At 60.2% G+C, this 22142-nt stretch overlaps 2 protein-coding genes and 1 long non-coding RNA gene across 12 annotated transcripts; 1 reads left to right on the top strand and 2 right to left on the bottom strand.

Moving 5' to 3' along the window:
* Positions 1–1306: 1306 nt before the first annotated feature.
* LOC144318754 (mesothelin-like protein) lies at positions 1307–8189 on the top strand. Its single transcript, XM_077906002.1, has 15 exons — positions 1307–1447; positions 1632–1752; positions 2565–2688; positions 3620–3705; positions 3832–3958; positions 4038–4228; positions 4406–4496; positions 4699–4840; positions 5147–5334; positions 5406–5561; positions 5646–5773; positions 6238–6368; positions 6757–6851; positions 7097–7352; positions 7734–8189. The coding sequence occupies exons 1-15, from the start codon at positions 1432–1434 to the stop codon at positions 8048–8050; spliced, it is 2169 nt and encodes a 722-aa protein (XP_077762128.1). The 5' UTR covers positions 1307–1431; the 3' UTR covers positions 8051–8189.
* LOC144318757 (uncharacterized) lies at positions 3225–6388 on the bottom strand. Its single transcript, XR_013384789.1, has 3 exons — positions 5664–6388; positions 3822–5543; positions 3225–3336 (listed from the first exon to the last, which is right to left on the bottom strand). It is a non-coding gene; the product is annotated as an uncharacterized LOC144318757 (long non-coding RNA).
* A 316-nt stretch (positions 8190–8505) lies between the features above and the next one.
* MSLN (mesothelin) lies at positions 8506–20265 on the bottom strand. Of its 10 annotated transcripts, XM_077906013.1 has the most exons (13): positions 20007–20265; positions 17996–18034; positions 15390–15513; positions 11614–11701; positions 11125–11168; positions 10919–11018; positions 10483–10733; positions 10235–10390; positions 9991–10133; positions 9780–9907; positions 9360–9454; positions 8765–8951; positions 8506–8691 (listed from the first exon to the last, which is right to left on the bottom strand). In XM_077906013.1, the coding sequence occupies exons 4-13, from the start codon at positions 11696–11698 to the stop codon at positions 8603–8605; spliced, it is 1278 nt and encodes a 425-aa protein (XP_077762139.1). In that variant the 5' UTR covers positions 11699–11701; positions 15390–15513; positions 17996–18034; positions 20007–20265; the 3' UTR covers positions 8506–8602. The 10 variants fall into 10 exon arrangements, with proteins under 10 accessions (XP_077762139.1, XP_077762141.1, XP_077762130.1 ...); XM_077906015.1 differs by lacking the exons at positions 15390–15513; positions 17996–18034; positions 20007–20265 and adding an exon at positions 12203–12467; XM_077906004.1 differs by lacking the exons at positions 15390–15513; positions 17996–18034; positions 20007–20265 and adding an exon at positions 12067–12198.
* Positions 20266–22142: the final 1877 nt, after the last annotated feature.

Below are 22142 nucleotides of genomic sequence, written 5' to 3'. Positions count from 1 at the left end.
TGTGGCAGGGCTCTTTGTCACTGAGGTCACTTGCTTGGGGCCAGCGTGTCCCCCCACACGGTACACACGTGTACAGACACACGTGCTCACAGGGCAAAAAACGCCACACGTGTCACTGCACCCAGGTCCCAGGTCCCACACTGGATCCCCGTGCGCTGAACGTCCCTGCTGCAGGGAACGCATGCACCAGACGTGCACATAGCCGTGGGTGCTCCTGGACACACACGTGTGCACAAGAACACCAGCACGCATGCAAAGGCACATACAGTCCTCGGGGTGCAGACTCGCTCCCCGGTGGGAAGGGGTGTGCGCTGGGCAGCTGCCAACCGTGAGCTCAGCCTCCCGCTCCCCCAGGGCCGGAGAGCAGGTGTGCTCTCTGCTGTGCTTGGGGCCCCCAGGGGTGCACATGGCAGCCTCACCTGACGCAGCCCTGGGCCCTCCCCTACACATCTGCCTAGCAGGCATCACTGCGGGATCGGGTGCCCGGGCAGTCTGGGTGTTGGGTGAGGCATGGAGGTGAGCAGGAACCTAGGTGGCACCCCCCGGCACCACCACTGTGCCCCAGTGCTCAGCTGTAGGGGCTGACAGTCAGACTGGGGTCACTGATGTCTGAAGCACCTGGTACCTGGCCTACACCCCCTGCATTCGACAGCCACCTCGGGGCACAGGGGCACAGGGGCAGCCCTCCTACAGCAGATGGTCTCCACACTCAGGTGAGAAGCGACGGCTGGGGCAGGGCCTCGGCTCTGTGGCGGTCTCCCGGTGGCCCTGGGTGGGTAACTGAGCTTCTCCAAGCTTCCGCTTCGTCCCCCGCATAGGACTGATGGTAACTGCCCGGGGCCAGGCAGCATCTAGAGACCCCAGGACCCCACAGGACACCCTTCAGGTCACAGTTAAGGCCGCCAGTTGGAGACGGGCAGGGCTGCTTGCTACAGGGGAGGGGCTGTGGTGCAGCTTGTGGCTGAGGGCACTGTCTGGATGGGTGTCCGAGGCCCCAGGAGGGAAAGAGAGCTTTGGGGACAGGTTTGAGAGCCCCCAAGCCTCTACTCGTACCCACCTGCAGAGACTTACTGAGACCCCCGCCCTCCCCTGTAGCTGTCAACAGATCTGTTTATTGGAGACACCTAAGCCTGCAGGTCCCAGGAGCCCGGCCTGTGATAAGATAGGCCCCTCCTCGTGCCACTCCCTCCAGTTCCAGAGACGCACTCTTTGTGGGGTTTGCACCCCTCCCCAAAGACACAGACACGCGGTGGTAGGGCACCCATCCTATACGACCCTGGACTGCACCTCCCTGTCTGCGCCCCATGCCAAAGAGGGCAGGGGAAGGTGAGGGGGTGGGTCTCATCACCTTCTCTTCTCCAGCTTGTCCTGGACCCACGGCCCGTGACCCCACACCTTCGTGCCAGGACAAGCAGTGCTCACCGCACAGCCATGGGCCCCAGAGCAGGTGAGACGGCCCTCACAAGGGGGTACCTCGGACGCTCCGGGGTATGGTTCCCACGGCTAGACTCCCCTAGGGTGGCAGGACCATCTGTGGTGGTAGGCCTACCCTAGGACACAGGGGACCCCGGGCAGATCTTGAGGGATGGGCCTGGGGGGCCGGCAGCTGCTCACGGCCTGTTCCGTTGCAGGTGCCCAGGTGAGCCCAGGCCTCGCCGTCCTCGTGTGGCTCACCGCGCATTGCTGTTGTCCCCAGGCCCAGGGCCTCTCCGAGGGAGGGCTGGATGCCAGCAGGGCCGACCCCTGGGCCATGTGAGTGCCAGCCCGTCCTGCCACTCCAACAACCAGGTCACGTTTCCGCAGCTGATCCTCTGGCAGGCAGGGGTAGGGGGTACATCTCCAGGTTCTGCACTCCATGGCCCGGGCATAGTGGAGGCGGGGCTGCATGCCCGAGATGGCCCAGGGCAACCAGTGTCCTGCATCAGAGTCACAGCCAGGGGGCCAGGAGCGGGTCCCCCAGGCCATCGCAGCCCCTCACCACGTGCACTGCTCCTGGCCTGGCAGGCAATTACTCGGCGTCCTGGGTCCTCTGGGCCTCCTTCCTCTGCCCGGGGCTTGGCTGTTCTCCCGGCCCCGACACTCAGGCATCTCCAAGCACCGTTCAGGTCCTGAATGTGGGCTCAGCCCCCCTTCCCTTCCCGGGGTTAGAGAGAGCTGCCGAGCCGTCAATCTGTGGGCGATGGGTGTGGGCTGGGGATAGCAGGGGCCCAGGCCGGCGCACACAGGACGCCCTCCCCGTGCACACTGTGAGGAGCCCCCGGCTGGAAGCCAGTGCGGCTGTGGTGGCCCAGCAGGTGCCCAGGCCATGTCGCCTACAAGCCCTCGGCCGTCGCTGGGACAGTGGAGCCTGCCCGAGCTCAGAGCCCGCCAGGACTAGGCCAGGGCCATGGTGAAGCGTGCCCGCAGCTTGGGGCTGCACCTGCCGCATGAGGGCCCAGGCTGCCGTGGGCCGAGGCGCCGCTGGCCAGGCTTCCTGGGTCTCGCTCCCTCCGCGCTGGGGGTGCTGACGTCCCTACTGCATGCCTCACTCTGCCGCCCCTCACCACCTGCCTCCTTCCTGCTAGCGCCAACACCTCCTCCCTCTTGCACAACTTCTGGTGCCAGCCGGCCAGCCAGCTGCCCCGGGACCAGCTTTCCGATCTCATCAGGGGGATGGCAACACAGCAGGCACTTCTCAGAGCCTGGCAGGTGTGTGGCTGTGGCTGTGGCTGGTGGGGGCAGGGGGTGCTGAGGGCAGGGGCAGACAGGCAGGGGAAGAGACAGGTCGGAAGGAAGGGCGTCCCCAGCTACGGGCAGAGGGTCAGCCGGGGGCCCACGGGGCCAGGATGGGGAGCGAGCCCACCGGAGTGCCGGGGCCATGCCCGAGACCCTGGCAACCTCGCAAGCACCTGAGATGCGTCTCTTCGGGGAACCCCGACGTGCCAGGAGGTCTAGCCATCTTACATTGAGTTTTCCTTCCCACGGGTGACTCTCTGGTGCTGCCTACATGGGGCCGTTTCCAGGACCTCTCAGCCAATTACCCACCTTCTGTCTGGTTCTAGTGAGGGCTTGTCCACCAGGCCTGCGCTGGGCACTTCCTGCCTCCCTGGGGCGGGCCCTCTGGGCTGTGTGTGGATCTTCCAGCCCACTGGCCTCTCCCTTGCCACCTGAGTCCACTCGACCCTCAGCAGACCCAAGCACTGCCTGCCCCTGAGCTTAAAGCTGCAAAAACAAAAAAGCTACTATTTTGTCTCATTATAAAGTTAGTATGAAATTAGTAATAAATCTGGAACGACCCCAAAGTCAATCAAGTGAGACAAGAAGTCCAGGCGGGAGGTGGCATCAGGATAAAGGACTCTGAAAAAAAAAAAAAGGATAAAGGACTCTTAGCCGCTGTAGTGCAGTGGGGGCCGGGGTGGGGGCAGAAGGCCTGGAGACCTAGCGGGGGGTGTCAGGCTGCCCTTGACGCTCCCTGAGACTAGTTCTGATGCGGAAGTTGACAGGGAGAGGACACGTCGGGCGGGTGACAGAGCCCAGGCGGCGGGAAGGGCCCCACACGGGGTGCAAGGGGAACGGGGCAGAAAGGAGGGCCCGGAAGCCCCAGGTGGGCAAGCGAGCGACACGCCTCTGCCCTGCCCAGCTCAGCTGCCTGGCCAACCTGGTCACTCTGCGCGGCCTCCAGGACGACTTTGAGCTCCACCCCCCGGACCTGCTGCTCTTCTATGAGTGAGTGCCTGCCCCCCACCCCACCTCGAATTCAGGCAGCAGAGGCTGAGCTCCCCAGGGACACGTGGGCCATCCCAGAGGACCCTCGGGTGGCCTCCACCCTCCCACCCACCAACCTGCCTGCAGCCTGACTCAGGTGAGGGAAGCCAGGTGCCGGGCCTTCATCCACCGCGCCGTCCAGGGGGACACGGAGCTGCTAGTCAACCTGCCAGACCAGAGGGCCGCCCTGCGACACATGGCCTTGGCCTGCCTGGTAGGCACTGTGGGCACACCGGGACAGGACAGGCGGACAGGTGGTGGGGCCAGGCCGGTGCTGACCCGCTGTCTGGCAGGGGGGGCCCCGGCTGCGGCTCAGCGCCTCTGACCTGCTGCTCCTCGGGGTCCTGGTGTGTGACATGGACGCGTCCAGCATCGAGGCTGCAGACCCCCGTGTGCTGGAGAACTTGCAGCGCTGCCGCGGGCTCACTACCACCCAGCAAGCCGCCCTCAACACGCTGCTAGCCAGTGGCACGACCGTGCTTGGGTAGGCCAGGCCCAGTACCCTCCGCCCAGACACCTGGGGTGGGAGGGCCTCGGCTGAGCAGGAGGTGTCCCCCGCAGGGCAGGCGCTGGAAACCGGGTGCTCAGGGAGGGGCGGGCAGCCTCCAGAGGCTGGGCTCTGCTCCTGACCCCGTCACGGTGCTCCCTTACCACACACCAGGCCTCCTGGTTCCTGGGACCTAGAGGGGCTGCAGGCTCTGGGACCCCTGGCCACCTACATCAGCCCCAGCCTGTGGATGCAGGTGCAGGAGGTAGGACAGTCTCCCGTGGGGGATGGTCGAGCTGGCTGTGGACAAGGGCAGGGGCATCCACCGACCCTCCACCAGCCTGTCCAGGCCTGGGGGTAGGACGTACCAGCGTCCCTGGGTTTCTGTCTGTGGGACAGGAGGAGGAACCAGGTGGTCCCTGGCAGCCCCTCCCCAGGGTATGGAGTCTCCATGCCTGCCTCGCCAGGCTGTGGGCCTGGACTTCTTCAGGGGCATGGTGGCCACGTACCGAGCTGGGCAGCTCAGCCAGCGCGATGCCAGGCGCTTCGTCACTGGCTTCCTCGAGGCCAAGGCCGAGTCGGTGTCCTCTCGGCCCAAGAGGGGCACAGGTGAGTGTGGCCACTGTGGCCTGGGGATGCTGTCCCTCCCCTTGATCTGGGCTCCCAACCCAACACACAGTCCCACTGCTGCTGGACCTCCTGGGTATAGCCCAGGGCTTCGCATCCAGCCTGGGGTTGGGGGCGTGGTTGGAGGCCACCGAGCTGAACCACAGGTCAAGGTCAGGTTTGACTCTATATGGTCTAGGCCAAGTTCTTGGCTAGAGGTCAAGTTCAGAGAGAGTCAAAGGTAGGTTAAGGTTGGGGGGGGCAAAGTCAGCAAAGGTCAGCTCAAACCCCCAACCCCCCCCACCACAGGGAGACCCTGCCTCCGTGGAGACATCACGGCGGCCACGCTGCATGACAACCTGTTTCTAGTGCGCTATGACTGCTTGCAGCTGGATTCCTGCCTGGGCAGCCGCGTGCTCACAGCCAACCTGGATCCCCTGCTGCAGCACCCCCTGCCAGCCGAGTGCCAGCGCGTCGTCAAGGCCAAGCTGGCTCGGGTGCGCTGCTGACCAGCTACGGGAGGAGGTGGGGGGCATGGGCAGCATGGCCTGACCCTCACACCCCCCAGGTCTACCCACACGGTGTCCCCGAGGAGCAGCTGCGACTCATCACCTCGCTGGTCTACCTCTACTCCCGCTCAGAGATTGGCCAGTGGAACATCACATCCAGGGACACGGTTGTGGCCCTGCTGGCCTCGGACGTGGCCCTGGAGAACCAGACTGAGGTGAGGGCCACGCGCGGGGCGGGTGCGGGGGGAAGGGGAAGGGAGGTGCTGCCCCAGCCCCGCCGACCTGCGCCCTGCCTCCAGGCTGTCCTACAGAAGTACCTGGACCACAACGGCACCATCACCGGCGCCCTGCTCGTGGCCATCGGGGGCTGGCGCCTCTGCTGGATGAGTCCCCGGCAGATCCAGGCCATCAGGCCCTCGGAGTTCCGGTGAGCCTACCGGGGAGGGGGCACTCAGCCTCCGGTGGCTGCACAAGCGAGGACCACCAACCAGGTGGTTTACAATGAGAGAAACTTCCCTTGTGATCTGGAGGTCCTAGGGCCAACTCCCCCTGGAGCCTGAGGGGGGTGTCCATCCTGCACGTGCCGCTGCTGAGCCCCTTGGCCTTCCTGGGCAGGTGGGCGCATCCCCTCAGCCTCTGCCTGCCTCTCAGCGCCTGCGTGCTGGTTTCCTTGTCACATGGCCTTTGACTGGGATGGTTTGACTGGGAGGCTAATTCAGCGTGAGGCCGTTAGATCCCGTCCACAAGTAGTGTGGCTCTGTTCTCCATCGAGGTTACGTTCTGAGGTCTTGGGGGACACTGTTCAGCACAGCAGACGGAGCCAGAGGAAAGCTGTGATGGGGAAGGGGGGCACGGGGTCCCAGCCCGAGCAGCAGCCTCTCTGTCCCACAGGCAGGCTGGGGCCTTGGACATCTCCTCCTGCCCTCAGAGCCGCAAAGACGTGCTCTACACCAAGGCCCGCGAGGCCTTTGGCGGCGCCAGGAGCACAGCGGCCTACTACCGCCTCATGCGTCCCTACCTGGGTGAGTCCCCGGCCTGGCCCAGCCCCGAGTGAGGGCGCTATGACCCCGAGAGCCCCGGCCCCGAGTGAGGGTGCTGTGACCCCGGGAGCCCCCGGACCCAAGTGAGAGTGCTGTGACCCTGGGACCCCCCAGCCCCGAGTGAGGGCACTGTGACCCCGGGAGCCCTGGCCCAGCTCCTGCAAGGGCGCTGTGACCCCGAGAGCCCCTCCCCGAGTGAGGGCGCTATGACCACGGGAGCCCCCGGCCCCGAGTGAGAGCACTGTGACCCCAATAGCCCTGGCTCAGCTCCTGCGAGGGCGCTGTGACCCCGGGAGCCCCCGGCCCTGAGTGAGGGTGCTGTGACCCCAGGAGCCCCCGCCCCTCTCGGCTCACCACGGCTGGCCCCCAGGCGGCGCCCCTGTGGAGGAGCTCCGGCACCTGGTCCAGGCCAACGTCTCCATGGACATCGACACCTTCACCACGCTGAACCCCCGAGTGCTGCAGGTGGGCCCCGCAGCTGCCCGGTCGGGGATGGGGCAGAGGAGGCCTCTGGCACAGTCTGCCCGCCCCGTGCACCCCCAGGGCGGAGGTGTGCAGACTGCAAGAACCCCAGATCCCATCTGCCAGGCTTCGCCCCTGCGCCCATTCCTGAGTTAAGTACCACCCTGCGGGGTCTGCCCTTGATCCCAGAGCTGGCCTCTGCAGGCCCCTCTGGACCTGCCCCCATGGCCCCCTGCCTCTTCTCACAGAACCTGAGTGTGGGCAATGTGACAACACTGCTGGGCCAGAACGTGGGGGACCTGCGGAAGGCGCGCAGCCACCCGACCATCAGCTCCTGGCTCCGCAGCTTGAACACGTCGGCCCTAGGAGAGCTGGGCCTGGACACGGATCCCGCCAGCCCCCCCGGCCCCGCCCGCCCCACCACCGGGACCCCCAGCACCACACCTGGGGTGCCCTACCCAGCCCCCACCTCGGGCCAGCCCTGGAATGACGCCCCTGCCTCCGGTATGCCCCGCCCCAGCCCCTCCCTCCACTCTGGTGGGCCTGCCCCGTCTGCCCAGGGCCACGGAGGACCCCGGTTTCTCATCGCACAACCTCATACTTTTGCCTCCTTGGGTGACGTCTGGGGGACATTGGCCTCACTCTTCCCTGGTTGTTGAGTTAATGAAGGACAAAATCACCTCCCCCAATACCTGCTGAGCACCAGGGAGGGCGGGGAGCTGTGAGATCCGTGTCAGGGCCCAGAGGAGCAGCCTCCATGGTGGCCCCACTGGCCTTCCCCACCCATGGGATGACGAGGGCGTGGAGCCCAGAGTGAGGGGCTGTGCAGGCCCCGGAGGCTGCCAGCTGGGACTGACCGGCACTCCATCCGTGTTCCACCTGCAGGCAGCCCACCAGCCCACCGGGTGTACCTGCCACTCGCCGTGGCCCTGCCCTTGGGCCTCCTGTGGCTGCTGCACTTGGGCTCCCCAGGCCCCAGCCAGGATTCCTTGTGGGGCTCCTGCACCAAGGCCTCCGAAGATGGCACTGCCCCAGCACCGCATGCAGGGAAACTGAGGCTGAGGCTGAGGGTGGAGCTGGACACCCATCCAGTCCGAGCTGCAGGCTCCGGGCCCAGAGGACCTGGCCACGGCCCACATCCTAGGGACTTGTGGGGCTGGTCCCTACTCACACCCAGCTCCCAGGACACGGAGTTGGAATGAGGACCTGCCCATGCACTCCCCAGCCCTGAACAGTTGACAGCGATGCTGCCCAGCCCCTGGCCTCCCTCAGGATAAAGAACTGGCATGGGGGGGGGGGGGAGTGGGCCTTGCTGATTGATTTGAATAAAAGATGAGGTGATCTTCCAGCCTGGGTCCCTTTGCCCTGAGCCCAAGGAGGGGCAGAGACCCTCTTAGTGGGGAATAGGACTTCTGTCTGCCATCTCCTGGGGTCTGTCACCAGAAGCCACCCTGAGTGCTGGCTTGGCCTCGGAGGGAAGGCCCTGGGAATGGAAACAGTGGTAAGAGGGCCCCGAGGGCCACCCCCCTGCCTGGAGTCAGGCCCCTGGACCCTCATCTCCACGTGAGGATAGGAGGGGCCACCGCTCAGGAAGCACATCCACCAGGTGACACAGTCGGGCCTTCCCACCCGCCCTCAGAACACCACAGGGCATCTCTGCGGGGAAGGATGGTGGCCTTTTATTGAACTCCAGTCCCCTTGGGGTGGCCAGGGAGCCTCGCAGCAGGAGAGGTCCAGCGTCCAGAGCAGTGGGCTCACTTCGGGATCAAACCCAGGAGCAGAGCCAGGATGGCGGTGAACACTGGTCCGGGTCGGAGGAGGCGGGCGCCCCCTGAGAGGGCCTCTGTGCAGAGACAGTGACTCAGGCGCCATGCCTGGCTCTGCCCCAGCTCCACCCAGCCAGCCACCCAGCCCACCTCGGAAGCTGAGGTCCATGACCAGATAGCCGTTGGGGATGCCACCGCGGAGCCCCAGGCCCAGACGGTCCAGGTCATCCTGCCGCTGCCGTAAGATCCAGTCCCGCACGGGGCTGTTCCCCTGCTCCGCCTTCAGGCCCGCCAGGTTTGCACCCAAAAGGTTTTGCACCTCGGCAACAGTCAGCGGCTGCCGGAGTCCCCACGTGGCCGTCAGGGCCGCCCATCCTCCCCCAGAAGGTCTGCCGTGTCCACACCTCCCGGGGCTTCCCGGGCCCAAGCACCCTGCCTGAGCCCCCCAGACTTTGTAGCAGACCCTGGCCGGGGCAGCCCCGTGTGGCCCCGCCCCTTTACGACCGCACCGTCCTGCGGCCCCGCCCCTCTGCGTGGCCCCACCCCTATGGCCCCGCCCCATTACATGTGGCCCCGCCCCTTACGGCCGCGCTGTCTTGCGGCCCCACCCCTTACGGTTGGGCTGTCCTGCGGCCCCCGCCTCTGGCCCCGCCCCCCTCTGTGTGGCCCCGCCCCTCTCGGTGTGGTCCCGTCCTGTTCTCTGTGGCCCCGCCCCTCTCCGTGTGGCCCCGCCCCGCAGCCGTACCAGCACCGCCTCCCTCTGCAGGGTCTTGAACGTGGCTGTGTCCATGCTTACGTTCTGCTGACTGAGAGCCCGCAGGTCCTCGGTGCGGGCCCCACCTGCCCGCGGGGAGAGGGGCACCAAGCGTGACACCTCACAACAGGCCCCAGTCTAACCCTCTGAGCACAGGCTGCTGCAAGAAGCCCACTTCTTCGGAATTCCTGGGCCCGGGAACCCGGGTGACCGCCTGACCCTCTGGGTGGGTGGAGAGGTGTGGGTGGCCGAGGAAGCACCTGAGTGGGACTCAGAACTCATCGGGTGTCAACCTACACACACTTGTAAGGGCAGAGGCCGTGTGGAGCCCCTGTCATGGCGACAGCAGCTGCCGGGTGGGGTAAGAGCCAGGCCCGGCCATCCTGCCCCCAGGTGTTCTCCCTGGCTCACCCAGGTAGGGCTTGATCCTCTCAAAGTATTCAGACCCGCTCAGGTTCTGGAAGGCAGTGCGGGCCTTGGGGTAGAGGACATCCATCTGTGGTGGGCGGCATGCATCCAGGTCCTGGGCCCTGGCCACCCTGGAGGGCCAGCATGGGGCCGGGCAGTGAGCTTGGGTGGGCCACAGCACACCCACCATGCCCGGCAGGCCCCTGGGACTCACCAAATAACACTGTGCTGCACAGAGCCCAGCTGCTCAGGACTGAGGACACACAGGTACGTGGGACTGAAGGTGGCCAGTACGTCCAGGGTGGCCTTGTCCAGTTGGCCCCCTCCCGCCACGTAGCAGGCAATCAGGGCAGCCACCTGTGGAAGGAGGCCACGGAGGCGTCCTGGGCCAGGGAGAAATGCATCCCCTGGGGTCTGCACAACCCCACACCACCTGCTCCCTCCAGGTAGGTTGTCACCTGAGCATCCACTTTGTGCCCTTTGCTGACTTTAAGAAGAGATTTCACTGTTTCCAGGGATGTCACGTTCCACTTGTGGATGTCCTCAGGGGTGATCTCGAAGAAGAAGTACCCCAGGTGCTGGATCAGGGACTCAGGGTACCCCTGTGGGTAGAGCTGCCCCGGGAGGTGACTGTGAGGGCCGCAGCCACTCCTTGGGAACCTGGCGAAACTGTGGCCCAGCGGGCAGACATGAGCCCATCACCAACTACCTGGTCCAGTTTTCGCTTAAAAACATCAAGCTGCTGGTAGGTGAAGGGCACCATGTTCACCCGGTCCATCTGAGCCTCCAGCAGGGCCCCGTCCACACAAGCCTCCAGCTCCCACTCCTCATAGAAGACAAGGTTTTCATCCACCACGTGGGCCTTCTGCCCTGGGGGGCAGACCTTCTCTGCAGGAGCAGGCGGGGGGTTGTGGACTGGCCTTCTCTTGTCTCCTCCTCCCAAACCTTGCCGAGACCCTGGATAATGCATGACTCCCTCCAGCCCTCAGTTCACACATCAGCAAAACGGGGTGATTCTGTGTACTCTCCGAGGTTGTCATGCAGCCAGGAAGGGCCAGAGATGTACGAGCAGGTGGGAGCCCATGCCACAATCCCCACGCCCAGGTGTCCTGACAGCCCAGGGGGCAGGGTGTCCTGCTTACTCTGTGTGTCCCGCCGGTCCCTCGAGAGGATGACAGTGAGCTCAGGCCACTGCCAGGTCAGGTCCCGGGAGGTGCCTTGCAGCCATGGGGTCATGACACCCTGAGGGCAGAGTGGCGCTGTGGCTGAGCCATGCATGCATGAGCCATGCATGCATGACCCCTCACCCAGGGTCAGACACCTTCCTCTGTCCCCAGAGGGACCTTACCAGTCTTGAGTCTGCAGCCTGGGCCCTGGAAGGTAACACCCACCCTGCAGGGGAAGGTGCACAGGCTTGAGGGGATGGCCAAGGACTCCTGGGTGTACCTGCCACAGGCCTCCACTCTGGGTAGGAAGGAGGCACAGCTGCCCCCCCCACCCCACCTCAACACCTTACAACCTACCCCAGGGAGCCCAAGCCGCCTCCTAAGACCTCGCTGCTCAGGGCAATGGAAGCTCATTCCATGGACACTGTCCCTTGGGCCTGAGCCCCCGTCACTGCCCTGGCTCAGCTTCCAGTACCACAGGGTATGGCGGCCCAGCAGGGGCACAGGACACAGGCAGCTCTGGGGGCAGAGACACGGCTGACAGCCTACCGGGACTCAGGGCACCTGCCAGGGGCGGGGGTATGAGGCAGGCAGTCTTTCTGAAGAACCTCAGCTGCCCTCTGATGCTCTCTGAACCCCAGCACTTTGCGACAGCCCACCCCGTCACTCACCAAGGCTGAGGAGCAGGAGCAGGAGGCTGCCACGTGTGGAGGTCCAACGGGACCCCAGGGGAGGCTGAGCAGTCTGCAGGGCCATTGTCTGCGGGAAAGAGCCACTCTGATACTGCCACCACTGGGGCAGGACCCCCACCCTGGCCCCCCACCCCCCTTGCCCTGGGCCAGTGCAGGGCCTTATGGGTCTGGAGGGGTCTCAGAGCCCCAGATCAAACCTCCTCAGGCCCCTGCGGGTGGCGTCTGTGCGGCCTCCAGCCCTGCTCCCAGGGCCAGGGCCAACAAGTCTGCCTGGCTGGCCTTCCCCCTCCAGGTCTGAGTCAGCCGGCCCCCAGCTGTGAGAGGCCAACTGGTGGCTCGTATCCCTCCCCTCTGGCCGCAGGGCAGGGCAGGGCAGGGTGAGGTGAGAGAATTTGGGCCGAGAAGGCAGGGCCACCTCTGGCTCACGCTGACCTCAGTTCCCCCATTTACACCAGGGCTGGGGACAGGGCTGGGTGACCCGCCTGCTCCACTGCCTAGGGTGTGGCCGATCTCTCCTTCCCGTCCTGCCCCACCCATGGCCCAGGTGGACTAGGCCGGCGGGACCCACCTGGCTCCCGGCCTCCCGGAACAGAGGCCTCAGCAGGTGCAACACCCTTTCCTACCTGCCAGGCCCTTGAGTGCGGCAGCGGGTGGGCAGGGTTCCGGGAAGACCCTCCCACCGTGCCTTTCTGGAGTGGAGCTGGGGAGGCCTTGCGGCCCCTGTTGGGTGGAGAAGTGGGTGGGGAGCCACTCGCGGGGAACACTGATCGGGGCCTGCGGGAGACCAAGCCACCTCTCCACTCACCCCTCCCAGGGAGGCTGCCCTGGGCTGGGCAGAGCCCACGCACCCCCTAAGCCTCCGCCCAAGGTTGCGTCAGCCTCACCCAGGCTCAGAAATGGAGGGGGGGCGCGTTCATGCTTCAACAGCCCTTTTCAGCCTGGCTAAGAGCCTAGCCCCAGGGAGTGCCCAGGGAGCGGCCCTCCCCCTGCAGGCTCCAGAACAGGTGGGAGAAAACCCGACCCCCAGATCAGGAAATGGGCAGCGGAGCAAGGCCCCCAGCCCTTGGATGGATGAGGGTGGTGCCCCCACCACCGTTCACCTCAGGTGGGGGCGTCCTGGGAGCCTCTGCAGGCCACCACGGCCCCGGGATCTGCACCCTTCGCACCCCCACCCCCCAGGAAGGCCGGGTTGGGGCCACAGAGGCAGGTCAGCCATCAGGGCACAGCCCCCACAGTGACCTGCACTTGCCCTGCACTTTCAAGCCCGTTCCCGCCAGCCTGGAGCGCGCATGTTTGCGTATGAAATGCAAACAGTCCAAACCCGCGCTGTCTCCTGGGTCAAGCTGCGGTCATACTTCCTTTTCGGCTTCGTTTCTTAAGTGCCGGTTTAGTGGGTCCCAGCAGGGGCAGAGTGGGGGCGGTGTCCGGGACCCCACCCGCTCCCCAAGTCGTCCACGACCGACCGGCATCCTCCTGGTCACCTGCTATTCAGGGACCGCCTGCACACGGGCTGAGCTCCTGCTGCGTGCTGGTCACTGCTCAGATACCGGCACACGCTGGGCAGGGAAGATTCAGGCCCTGTCCAGGGCCCTGGGGGTGCGGCCTGGCCACAGAGACGCCGGCCTTGCCCTGCCCTTCGGTCCCTGTCCTGCTACCACCTGGGGTCTCGGCATGCAGTAGGAGGCAGAGGTGGCTGCGTCTACAACAAAGCAATGGCAGGTCCTTTCCACAGCCTGAGGGTCCTGAGCTCATCACATCTGGCCAGCGGTGACCACGTGCTGCCCCATCCGTCCCTCCCCCCTGCAATTCTCCCACCCCAGCCCAACCTCCCAAGGTCTGGTCCTCAAGTGTTGGAAAATGAAGTCAGACCACATTCACAAGCTCAGGCCTCTCCGAGAGAGTGGGCAGGGGAGCCGATTCCAGGCTTGGGGTCTTGGCTACACGGTCACTTAGCCTCAAGCACAGACGTGCTCTGCAGCCGGCCCAGAGCTGACCTCGAGGGCACTGCTGTCTGAGCAGAGCCGGGGTGACAGTGCGGGGCTGTCTCCACACTCCCCAGGTGCAGTGAGGACCTGGGTAGGGGGAATCTCAGGGGGTAGGGGTGGGGGTTTCTGGGGTGGCCAGGGTCCCTCCCAGGTGGCTCCCACTACCAGCCTTGGCTAATCCCTGCTCCCACTGAGACCCTGGCTAGGAGTGCTAGGAGTGAAGATGGACGTGACCCCACCCTCACCCCCCCAGGCATGCCCACACAGGTGATGCAGACTCCTTGTCCCCAACCCACGCAGAGGTGGCAACCCAGGTGGCTCAGCAGTTTGGCGCTGCCTTCAACCCAGGGTGTGATCCTGGAGACCGCGATCGAGTCCCGCATCGGGCTCCCTGCATGGGGCCTGCTTCTCCCTCTGCCTGTGTCTCTGCCTCTCTCTCTCTGTGTCTCTCATGAATAAACAAATAAAATTATTTATTTATTTATTTATTTATTTATTTATTTATTTATTTATTTATTTTAGTCACCCAGAGAGAGAGAGAGAGAGAGGCAGAGACACAGGCAGAGGGAGAAGCAGGCTCCATGCAGCGAGCCTGACGTGGGATTCGACCCCGGGTCTCCAGGATCGTGCCCTGGGCCAAAGGCAGGTGCCAAACCGCTGCGCCACCCAGGGATCCCAACAAATAAAATTCTTAAAAAAAAAAAAAACCCATGCAGAGGAGACCGTGGTCAGTCCCTTGTGACCTGGACACTGGACTGGGTCCCAGGAGATGCCTGGGAATCTCCCCTGGTGGCCCTGGCCTGGTGCCTGTTGATCCACCAAACCTGAGCCCATGTGCTTGGTTTCCTCAGCTTAGTGGGGAGGTGGCCCCGAGGCCAGCAGCCCTCAGGTGGGCCAAGGGACACATACGGGCCTCGGCAGGCTGCAAGAATGTGCGGGCGGCGGCTGTGCTCGGAGCCACCAGGAGGAGGGCCCTGGCGGAGGGCTGCTGCAGCCTGGCCTTCCCCGGGGCACAGGAGCAGGTGCGTCCGAGCTGGGGCCTGGCTCCACAGGGTCTCCCTCCCCGTTTCCCAGGCCATGGCTCGGTGGGGGGCGCAGCCAGTCCCGCAGAGTGGGGTGAAGTGTCCCAGCGAGGCGGGGCAGGCTCTCTGCAGGCCGCCCAGCAGCCTGGGGTCAGTGGTCAGCGGGCGGGGGGCGCTCAGCCGGGGCTCCTGGAGCGCGGGCCAGGCTCAGGGCACCGCGGTCCCAGCCTCGCAGCCCAGGGCAGGGTTTGCCGCAAGCCCGCGCTTGGCAGGAGGCAAATGCAGGCGAGAGCCAGCTCCGCGAGCTCGGGCACTGCCTGCCGATGTGGGGCCCGCGGGGACCTGGCCGGCCACTGACAGGAGGCGGAGGCCACTCTGCCTGGGCTGTGGCCGGGGGCCCGGAGGTCAGACGACGCGCGCCTCTGGCCTGGCCGGCTACCAGCGCCCGCACACCAACACCGGCCTCGGCCCGCAGCGCTCATGGTCCAGCCAGAAGCCAGCATCCCCGGTGGCCCCCGCGTTCCCACCAACCAGCCCCTCCAATAATTTCGTGAACCCGAATTCCCTGTGGAGAGTCTGTGTTGTCGTCACATCCCTGCCAAGGCCCATTTGCTGATTTGTGGGTACACGGCTGCCTGTGTCCAATCCTCTTCTACGAGCTGGGCTTTCCGGTATATGCAGCCAAACCCAATGCCGATTAAAACAGAACTCAGGAGACCCCCGGGGGCTCAATCGGTTAAGCACCTACCTTTGGCTCAGGTCATGATCCTGAGGTCCTAGGATTGAGCCTCACGTCGGGCTCCCTGTTCCGCAGGGCGTCTGCTTCTCCCTCTCCCTCTGCTGATCCCTCTACTTGTGCTCTCTCTCTCTCTCTCTGTCAAACAAATAAATAATATTTAAAAAAATAAAAATAAATAAAAATAAAAAAAAATAAAACAATTCAGCAAGGCTCCCCAGTACAAGAAATCAACTTCCAGAAGTCAGTAGAGGAGTAAGTGCTTTAAAAAAAAGAAAAGAAGAGAAAGAAAAGAAAAGAAAAGAAAAGAAAAGAAAAGAAAAGAAAAGAAAAGCCAACCTACAGATAGCAACCAAAACAAAATGAAAAAATCCCCTGCAGGTTCTGAAGAACAAACGAAAATGGGCAGATTTTCATGGGGAATTGACCCTCAGGGAGGAGGGCAGCAGGGAGATTTCCCTGTGTGTGTGGTGCAGCTTTCCCCTGAAGACACGAGGCTGGCGAGGCTGCGGCGGTGCGTGTGCTGAGGCTCCAGCAGAGATCCCAGCTCCTCTCTGGCTGAAGGACGAAGGAGCCCAGGATAAGCAGACACCAGAGAATGAATAGACAATTCTGGAAGGGAGAGACCAGAGGAGGGGACCGCAAATTCTGTCTAAACTCTACCCAAGGCTCTTCAGACTCCTGAATCGTGCATGTGTGGGGCATCCTGGAAACAGCTCGGCTGAAGAGGAAGTATGGGCTGAGACTGGCGTCTGCCCACCTCAGGCTTTGCGGGGCCCCAGCTCCAGCCTGACCAGGTTCACTGGCACCAAAATGAAAGCACTCACAGTCTTCATAGGAATATAACAGAATGTAGAGTCCCTACAACCTGATGGTCATGCGTTCACGATAAAATCCAAGATGGTGTCATCTATACTTCACTTAAGAAAAAAATCCAAACTACTTGTCAGAGAGAGAGCCAGGAAATGGTGACCCAACCTCACAGGAGAAGAATCCCCTGAAGCCAATGTCAAGATGAGTCAGTTATTAGAATTATCAGACAAGGTTTTTTCCTAAGATTTTAAGTACTGTCCACACCCAGTGTGGGCCTTGAACTCACAACCCAAGATCAAGAGTCACAACAGCCTACCACCACCGACTGAAGCTACCTGGTGCTCCACAAGGGTTTTTTTTAAGATTTATTCATGAGAGACACAGAGAGAGAGAGAGAGAGACAGAGAGAGAGAGAGAGAGAGATACAGGCAGAGGGAGAAGCAGGCTCCATGCAGGGAGCATGACGCGGGACTCAATCCCGGGTCCCCAGGATCATGCCCTGGGCTGAAGGCAGGCGCTAAACCACTGAGCCACCCAGGGATCCCCCCCAGACAAGGGTTTTAAAATGATGATTATAGCTGTACTCAACTGGGTAATGGAAAGTAGGCTCTCATGAATGGAGATGTAGGAAATACATGACCAAATTAGAAGTTTTATTTTTTTTTTTAAATTATTTTTATTTATTTATGATAGTCACAGAGAGAGAGAGAGAGAGGCAGAGACACAGGCAGAGGGAGAAGCAGGCTCCATACACCGGGAGCCCGACGTGGGATTCGATTCCGGGTCTCCAGGATCGCTCCCTGGGCCAAAGGCAGCCGCTAAACCGCTGCGCCACCCATGAATCCCCAAATTAGAAGTTTTAGAAATGAAAAGCACACATTCTGGAATTTTAAAGTCCACAGGATGGGCTTAATAACAAGATTCATGGGCAGCCCGGGTGATGCAGCCGTTTAGTGCCGCCTGCAGCTCAGGGTATGATACTCGATACCCAGGATCGAAGCCCACGTCAGGCTCCCTGCATGGAGCCTGCTTTTCCCTCTGCCTGTGTCTCTGCCTCTCTCTCTCTCTCTCTCTCTCTCTCTCTGTGTGTATGTCTCTCATGAATAAATAAATAAAATCTTTAAAAAAAATAACAGGATTCATTACTTCCAATTGAGAGTCAGGTGGGAGCTCCTCAACTTCATAGTTCAATGGATTCTGAGGTATGGAAATTTCTTTTGTGAGTGCATTGAGGAGCTGTGGTCTGAGCTCAAAGCATACACCCGTTGCAGATGTGCACGGGGAGCCCACGTCTTGCTTCGGCTCTGACAGCACAGGAGGGTATAAATCACGTCACTTGCAGGTCAGGTAACAATTGTTGCTGAAATGATGGTGACACCTTATAGGTCTTAAATATAAGTGCTTCTCTCCCTTGTAATGTTTGGGTTGAAATCATTAGGAGACATCAAGTCTGAAGGAAAAGTAAAATCCTAGAGCAATTGGGTGTGTGAGCATCAAGGTGATAGGAGGAGCTTCACAGTGAGTATACCAGCAGATACGGAACCGTACGCCTCAGACAGGTACGCTGTGTGCTGTGGGCAGTACAGCTCAGGAAAGCTGGGTTTAAGACATAGGCCCAAGGCAAGAATATGCAATGGGAAGAGGACGTGCTCTCCCGCCAATGGTGTCGGGAAAACTGGGCAGCCACATGCAGAAGAATGAAACTGGAGCACTTTCTTACACCATATGCAAAAATAAACTCAAAGTGGATGAAAGACCTAAATGTGAGACCTGAAACCATAAAAATCCTAGAGGCAGCAACTTACCTGGCATCAGCTGTAGCAGCATGTTTCTAGATATGTCTCCTAATGGAAAGAAAACAAAAGCAAAACTAAACTATTGGGACTACATCAGAATAAAAAGCTTCTGCACAGTGAAGGAAACAATCAACAAAACTAAAATACAGCCCATGGGGATGAGAGAAGATATTCGCAAATTACATATTTGATAAAGGGTTACTATCCAAAATAGATAAATAACTTACCAAACTCAGTACCCCCAAAATGAATAATCCAATTAAAAAGTAGGCAGGCGGCACCTAGGCGGCTCAGTTGGTTAAGCACCTGCCTTCAGCCCAGGTCATGATCCTGGGGTCCTGGTATCAAACTATCAAACCCCATGTCGGGATTTCTGCTCAGGGGGGAGCCAGCTTCTCCCTCTCCTTTTCCTTATGCTCCCCTCTGCTTGTATTTTCTCTGTGTGTGTGTGTGTGTCAAATAAATAACAAATCTTGAAAAAACAAAACAGCAAACTAATTTCCATTTTAAAAAATGTTTAAATAAAAAGTGGGATGGAGACTCCAACAGACAATATTCCAAAGACATACAAATGGCTAACAGACACCAGAAAAGATGCTCATCATCCCTCATCATCAGGGAAATACAAATCAAAACTACAATGAGATATCACCTCACACCTGTCAGAACGGCTAAAATCAACAATACAAGAAACAACAGGTTTGACGAGGAGGAGGAGGAAAAGGAACCCTCGTGCACTGTTGGTGGGGATGCAAACTGGTGCGGCCACTCTGGGGGACAGTATGGAGGCTCCTCAAAAAGTTAAAAAAAATAACTGCCTTATGATTCAGCAAATTGCACTGCTGAGTATTCACCCAAAGAATACAAGAACACTAATTCAAAGGGATACATGCACGCCGATGTTTACTGCAGCATTATTTACAATAGTGAAACTAGGGAAGCAGCCCAAGTGTCCATCAGCAGATGAATGGGTAAGGAACAGGTGGGCTATGTCCATATACAAGGGAATATTACTGAGCCATAATAAAGAATGAGATCAGGGGATCCCTGGGTGGCTCAGCAGTTTAGTGCCCGCCTTTGGCCCAGGACGCGATCCTGGAGTCCCAGGATCGAGTCCCTTGTCGGGCTCCTGGCATGGAGCCTGCTTCTCCCTCCTCCTGTGTCTCTGCCTCTCTCTCTCTATCATCAATAAATAAATCCTAAAAAAAAAAAAGAATGAGATCTTGCTGTTTGCTACAAACGGGTGGAGCTAGAGAGTATAATGTCAAGTGAAATAAGTCAGAGAAAGACAAATACTATATGACTTCACTCCTACGCAGAATTTAAGAAACAAAGCAAATGAACAAAGGGAAAAAAGAGAGACAAGCCAAGAAACAGACTCTTGAGCAGAAGCAGATGGTCACCAGCGGGGAGGAGGGTGGGAGGAAGGGTTAGGTAGGTGATGGGGATTAAGGAGTGCACTTGTAATGAGCTCAGAGTGATGGATAGAATTGCTGACTCACTATATTGTGGAGCCCCCCCAAGTGGCTCTGTCAGTTAAGCATCTGCCTTTGGCTCAGGGCGTGATCCCAGGGTCCTGGGATTGAGCCCCACATTGGGCTCCCTGCTCAGCTCAGAGCCTGCCCCTCCCCCTGCTCATGCTCTCTTTCGCTCTGAAATAAAAAATAAGTAATTCTTTAAAAACTTAATTATTTATTTTATATGTTTTATTATAAATAATAATTTAATTATTTATTTAACAAACCATAAGTAATTCCTTTAAGATTTTAAAGAAAGATAAAACAAAGGGACTGACAACGTCAAATGTTGGCAGAGACAACTGGAACTCTCGTACATCACTGGTACCTGTTAATACGGTCACTCTTGTTTGGCATTTTCTTAAGAATTTAAACATACACCTGACTATGCAACTTAGTCATTTTTCCTCTTCCTCCTCCTCCCTCTCTCCTCTCTCTCTTGAAAAAAAATAAATAAATAAACAGCATAACCACTGTTGACAAGGATATGGAGAAATGGTTACCTGTGCATCGCCGGTGAGAACATTCAATGGAGCAGCCACTGTGGAAACCAGCCTGGCAGCTCCTGAAAAACTTAAACACAGACTTACTACGTGACCCAGCAACTTAAGATACACCCATAAGATTTAAAAATGGACCTCAAGGGGATCCCTGGGTGGCTCAGCAGTTGAGCGTCTGCCTTTTGACTTGAGGCGTGATCCTGGAGTCCCGGGATCGAGTCCCACATCGGGCTCCCTGCATGGAGCCTGCTTCTCCCTCTGCCTGTGTCTCTGCCTCTCTCTGTGTGTGTCTCTCATGAATAAATAAATAAAATCTTAAAAAAAAATGGGACCTCGAGCAGATCCTTGTGCTCCCCACAGCACATTAGCCGCAGGAGCCAAACAGTGGACACAACTCAAGGGCCTGCTGACAGAGGACTAGACCAACAAAAAAATGGGGTGTGTCCGTGCCACAGAATGGGAGTCAGGCATGAAGGGAATGGGGCTACAGGCCACGACGTGGGCGAGCCTCGGGAACATGATGCTCAGCAGAAGCAGCCAGACGTGGGAGGATGCATTTTCCATGTTTTCCACGTCCAGTGACACCGGGTGACTTGGTCTCTTCAACATCTAACACCTGATTTGGGCTCAGGTCATGATCCGTGGGTCATGGGATCAAGCCCCACGTCGGGCCCTGCCCTGAGTGGAGAGTCTGCGTGTCTCTCTCCTCTGTCTCCCCACCCAGCTTGTGTACGTATTCATATCCATGCAGTGTCCAGGTTAGGGAAACCCACAGGCAGGAAGCATAATGGAAGCTACCGGGGGCTGCAGGTGGAAAGGGGAATTACTGTTTAAAGAGGGCAGAGTCGGGGCCCCCAGGGAGGCTCGGTGGCTGAGGTCTGCCCTCGGCTCAGGGTGTGATCCCGGGGTCCTGGGATCGAAGCCCACGTCAGGCTCCCTGCAGGGAGCCTGCTTCTCCCTCTGCCTGTGTCTCTGCCTCTGTGTGTCTCAAGAATAAATAAAATCTTTGAAAAAAATTTCAAGAAAGGAAGAAAGAGAGAGAGAAAGAGAAGGGGTGTCTGGCTGGCTCAGTCAGAAGAACATGGGACTCTTGATTTTGGGATCCCGAGTCTGAGCCCCGTGTTGGGCATAGAGATTACTTAAATAAATAATAAAGAAAGAGAATAAATAAACCCATGACCTGAGAAGAGGAGGCAAGCGCCTAGACACTAAGAGCCGCAGCGCCTAAGTCAGGCAGAAAGACTGGGGCAGGTGCAGACTTCACAGGTGCACGGCGCTGGGGAACGAGGCGCATGCGTGAGGAAGAAAGGGGGAGGGGCCCCTGGGTGGCTCAGCCTCAGGCAGTTAAGCGTGTGCCTTACCAGGCTGATTTCTGGAGACTCTGGGGAGGCGGCCTTCCTTGCCTGGCCACAGCCCCCCCCCCCCTCGCGCCATCACTGAATGCTAGGCCACTAACCCCCCTCCTGGCCTCTGTGACTCCGGCCCCACCTCACTAACTGCCCCCAGCTGGAGCCCAAGTGCACCCCCCAAACACACAGCCCAACAGGGCCAGGGATGGGGCTGCTTCATTCAGGGGTGAGAAACACAGGCCAGTTCTGGGGGGGCCAGTGGCGTGGGCCAGGTCAGGGGGTGTGGTGGACCAGGTGCCGGGGTGGGGGTGGGGGGTGGGGCATGGTGGGTCAAGCCCCAAGGTGGGGGGATAGTCAGGTCCCGGGGTCAGGATCAAGTTTGACCTGAGTGTACACCTGCCACTGCCACCCCAAGCCCTGGGCTCTGAGACCCAGTGGAGCCTGTGTGTCCCCCCATCAGCCCGCTGCTGCTGGGGTGGCCTGCTGGGCACCAGACCCTCCCTTTGATCATCATTGCTCCCCCAGCAGGACTATCCAGGATGCTGCCTTCATGCCCTCTCAGAGGAGCAGAGGCAGCTCATGCACAGCTAGATGGGGGACCCAGCACACCCCCGACACGGCACAGATGCACCCTGGCTTGTTTCCCAGATGCCTTGGTGTCTGTGAGCTGCTGTCCTGAGTCGGGGGCTGAAGGGGAGATGGCACTGCTGATCAGTGACCCCTACTCCTCAAGCCTGGCTGCCGAGTGTTGCCCCAGCCACCTCCTGTGCCACCTGGGACCTGGCCTCCA

Source organism: Canis aureus, chromosome 8 (assembly GCF_053574225.1).
Source record: "Canis aureus isolate CA01 chromosome 8, VMU_Caureus_v.1.0, whole genome shotgun sequence".
NCBI classification, from domain to species: Eukaryota; Metazoa; Chordata; class Mammalia; order Carnivora; family Canidae; genus Canis; species Canis aureus.
Note: the sequence above shows the minus strand (reverse complement) of the source record. Positions and strands in the feature narration are given on the sequence as shown.

What these genes read in the sequence shown, in the direction of transcription:
- LOC144318754 (XM_077906002.1), top strand. An exon ending in AGTGGCACGACCGTGCTTGG is followed by an intron (nt 4,229 to 4,405) that starts GTAGGCCAGGCC and finishes ACCACACACCAG; the next exon opens with GCCTCCTGGTTCCTGGGACC. An exon ending in TGTGGATGCAGGTGCAGGAG is followed by an intron (nt 4,497 to 4,698) that starts GTAGGACAGTCT and finishes CTGCCTCGCCAG; the next exon opens with GCTGTGGGCCTGGACTTCTT.
- MSLN (XM_077906004.1), bottom strand. Translation starts at nt 12,171, where the DNA reads ATGGGTGGGGCAGGACGGGAAGGAGAGATCGGCCACACCCTAGGCAGT. An exon ending in AGCGAAAACTGGACCAGGTA is followed by an intron (nt 10,391 to 10,482) that starts GTTGGTGATGGG and finishes CTCCCGGGGCAG; the next exon opens with CTCTACCCACAGGGGTACCC. An exon ending in GGCACAAAGTGGATGCTCAG is followed by an intron (nt 10,134 to 10,234) that starts GTGACAACCTAC and finishes CTCCTTCCACAG; the next exon opens with GTGGCTGCCCTGATTGCCTG.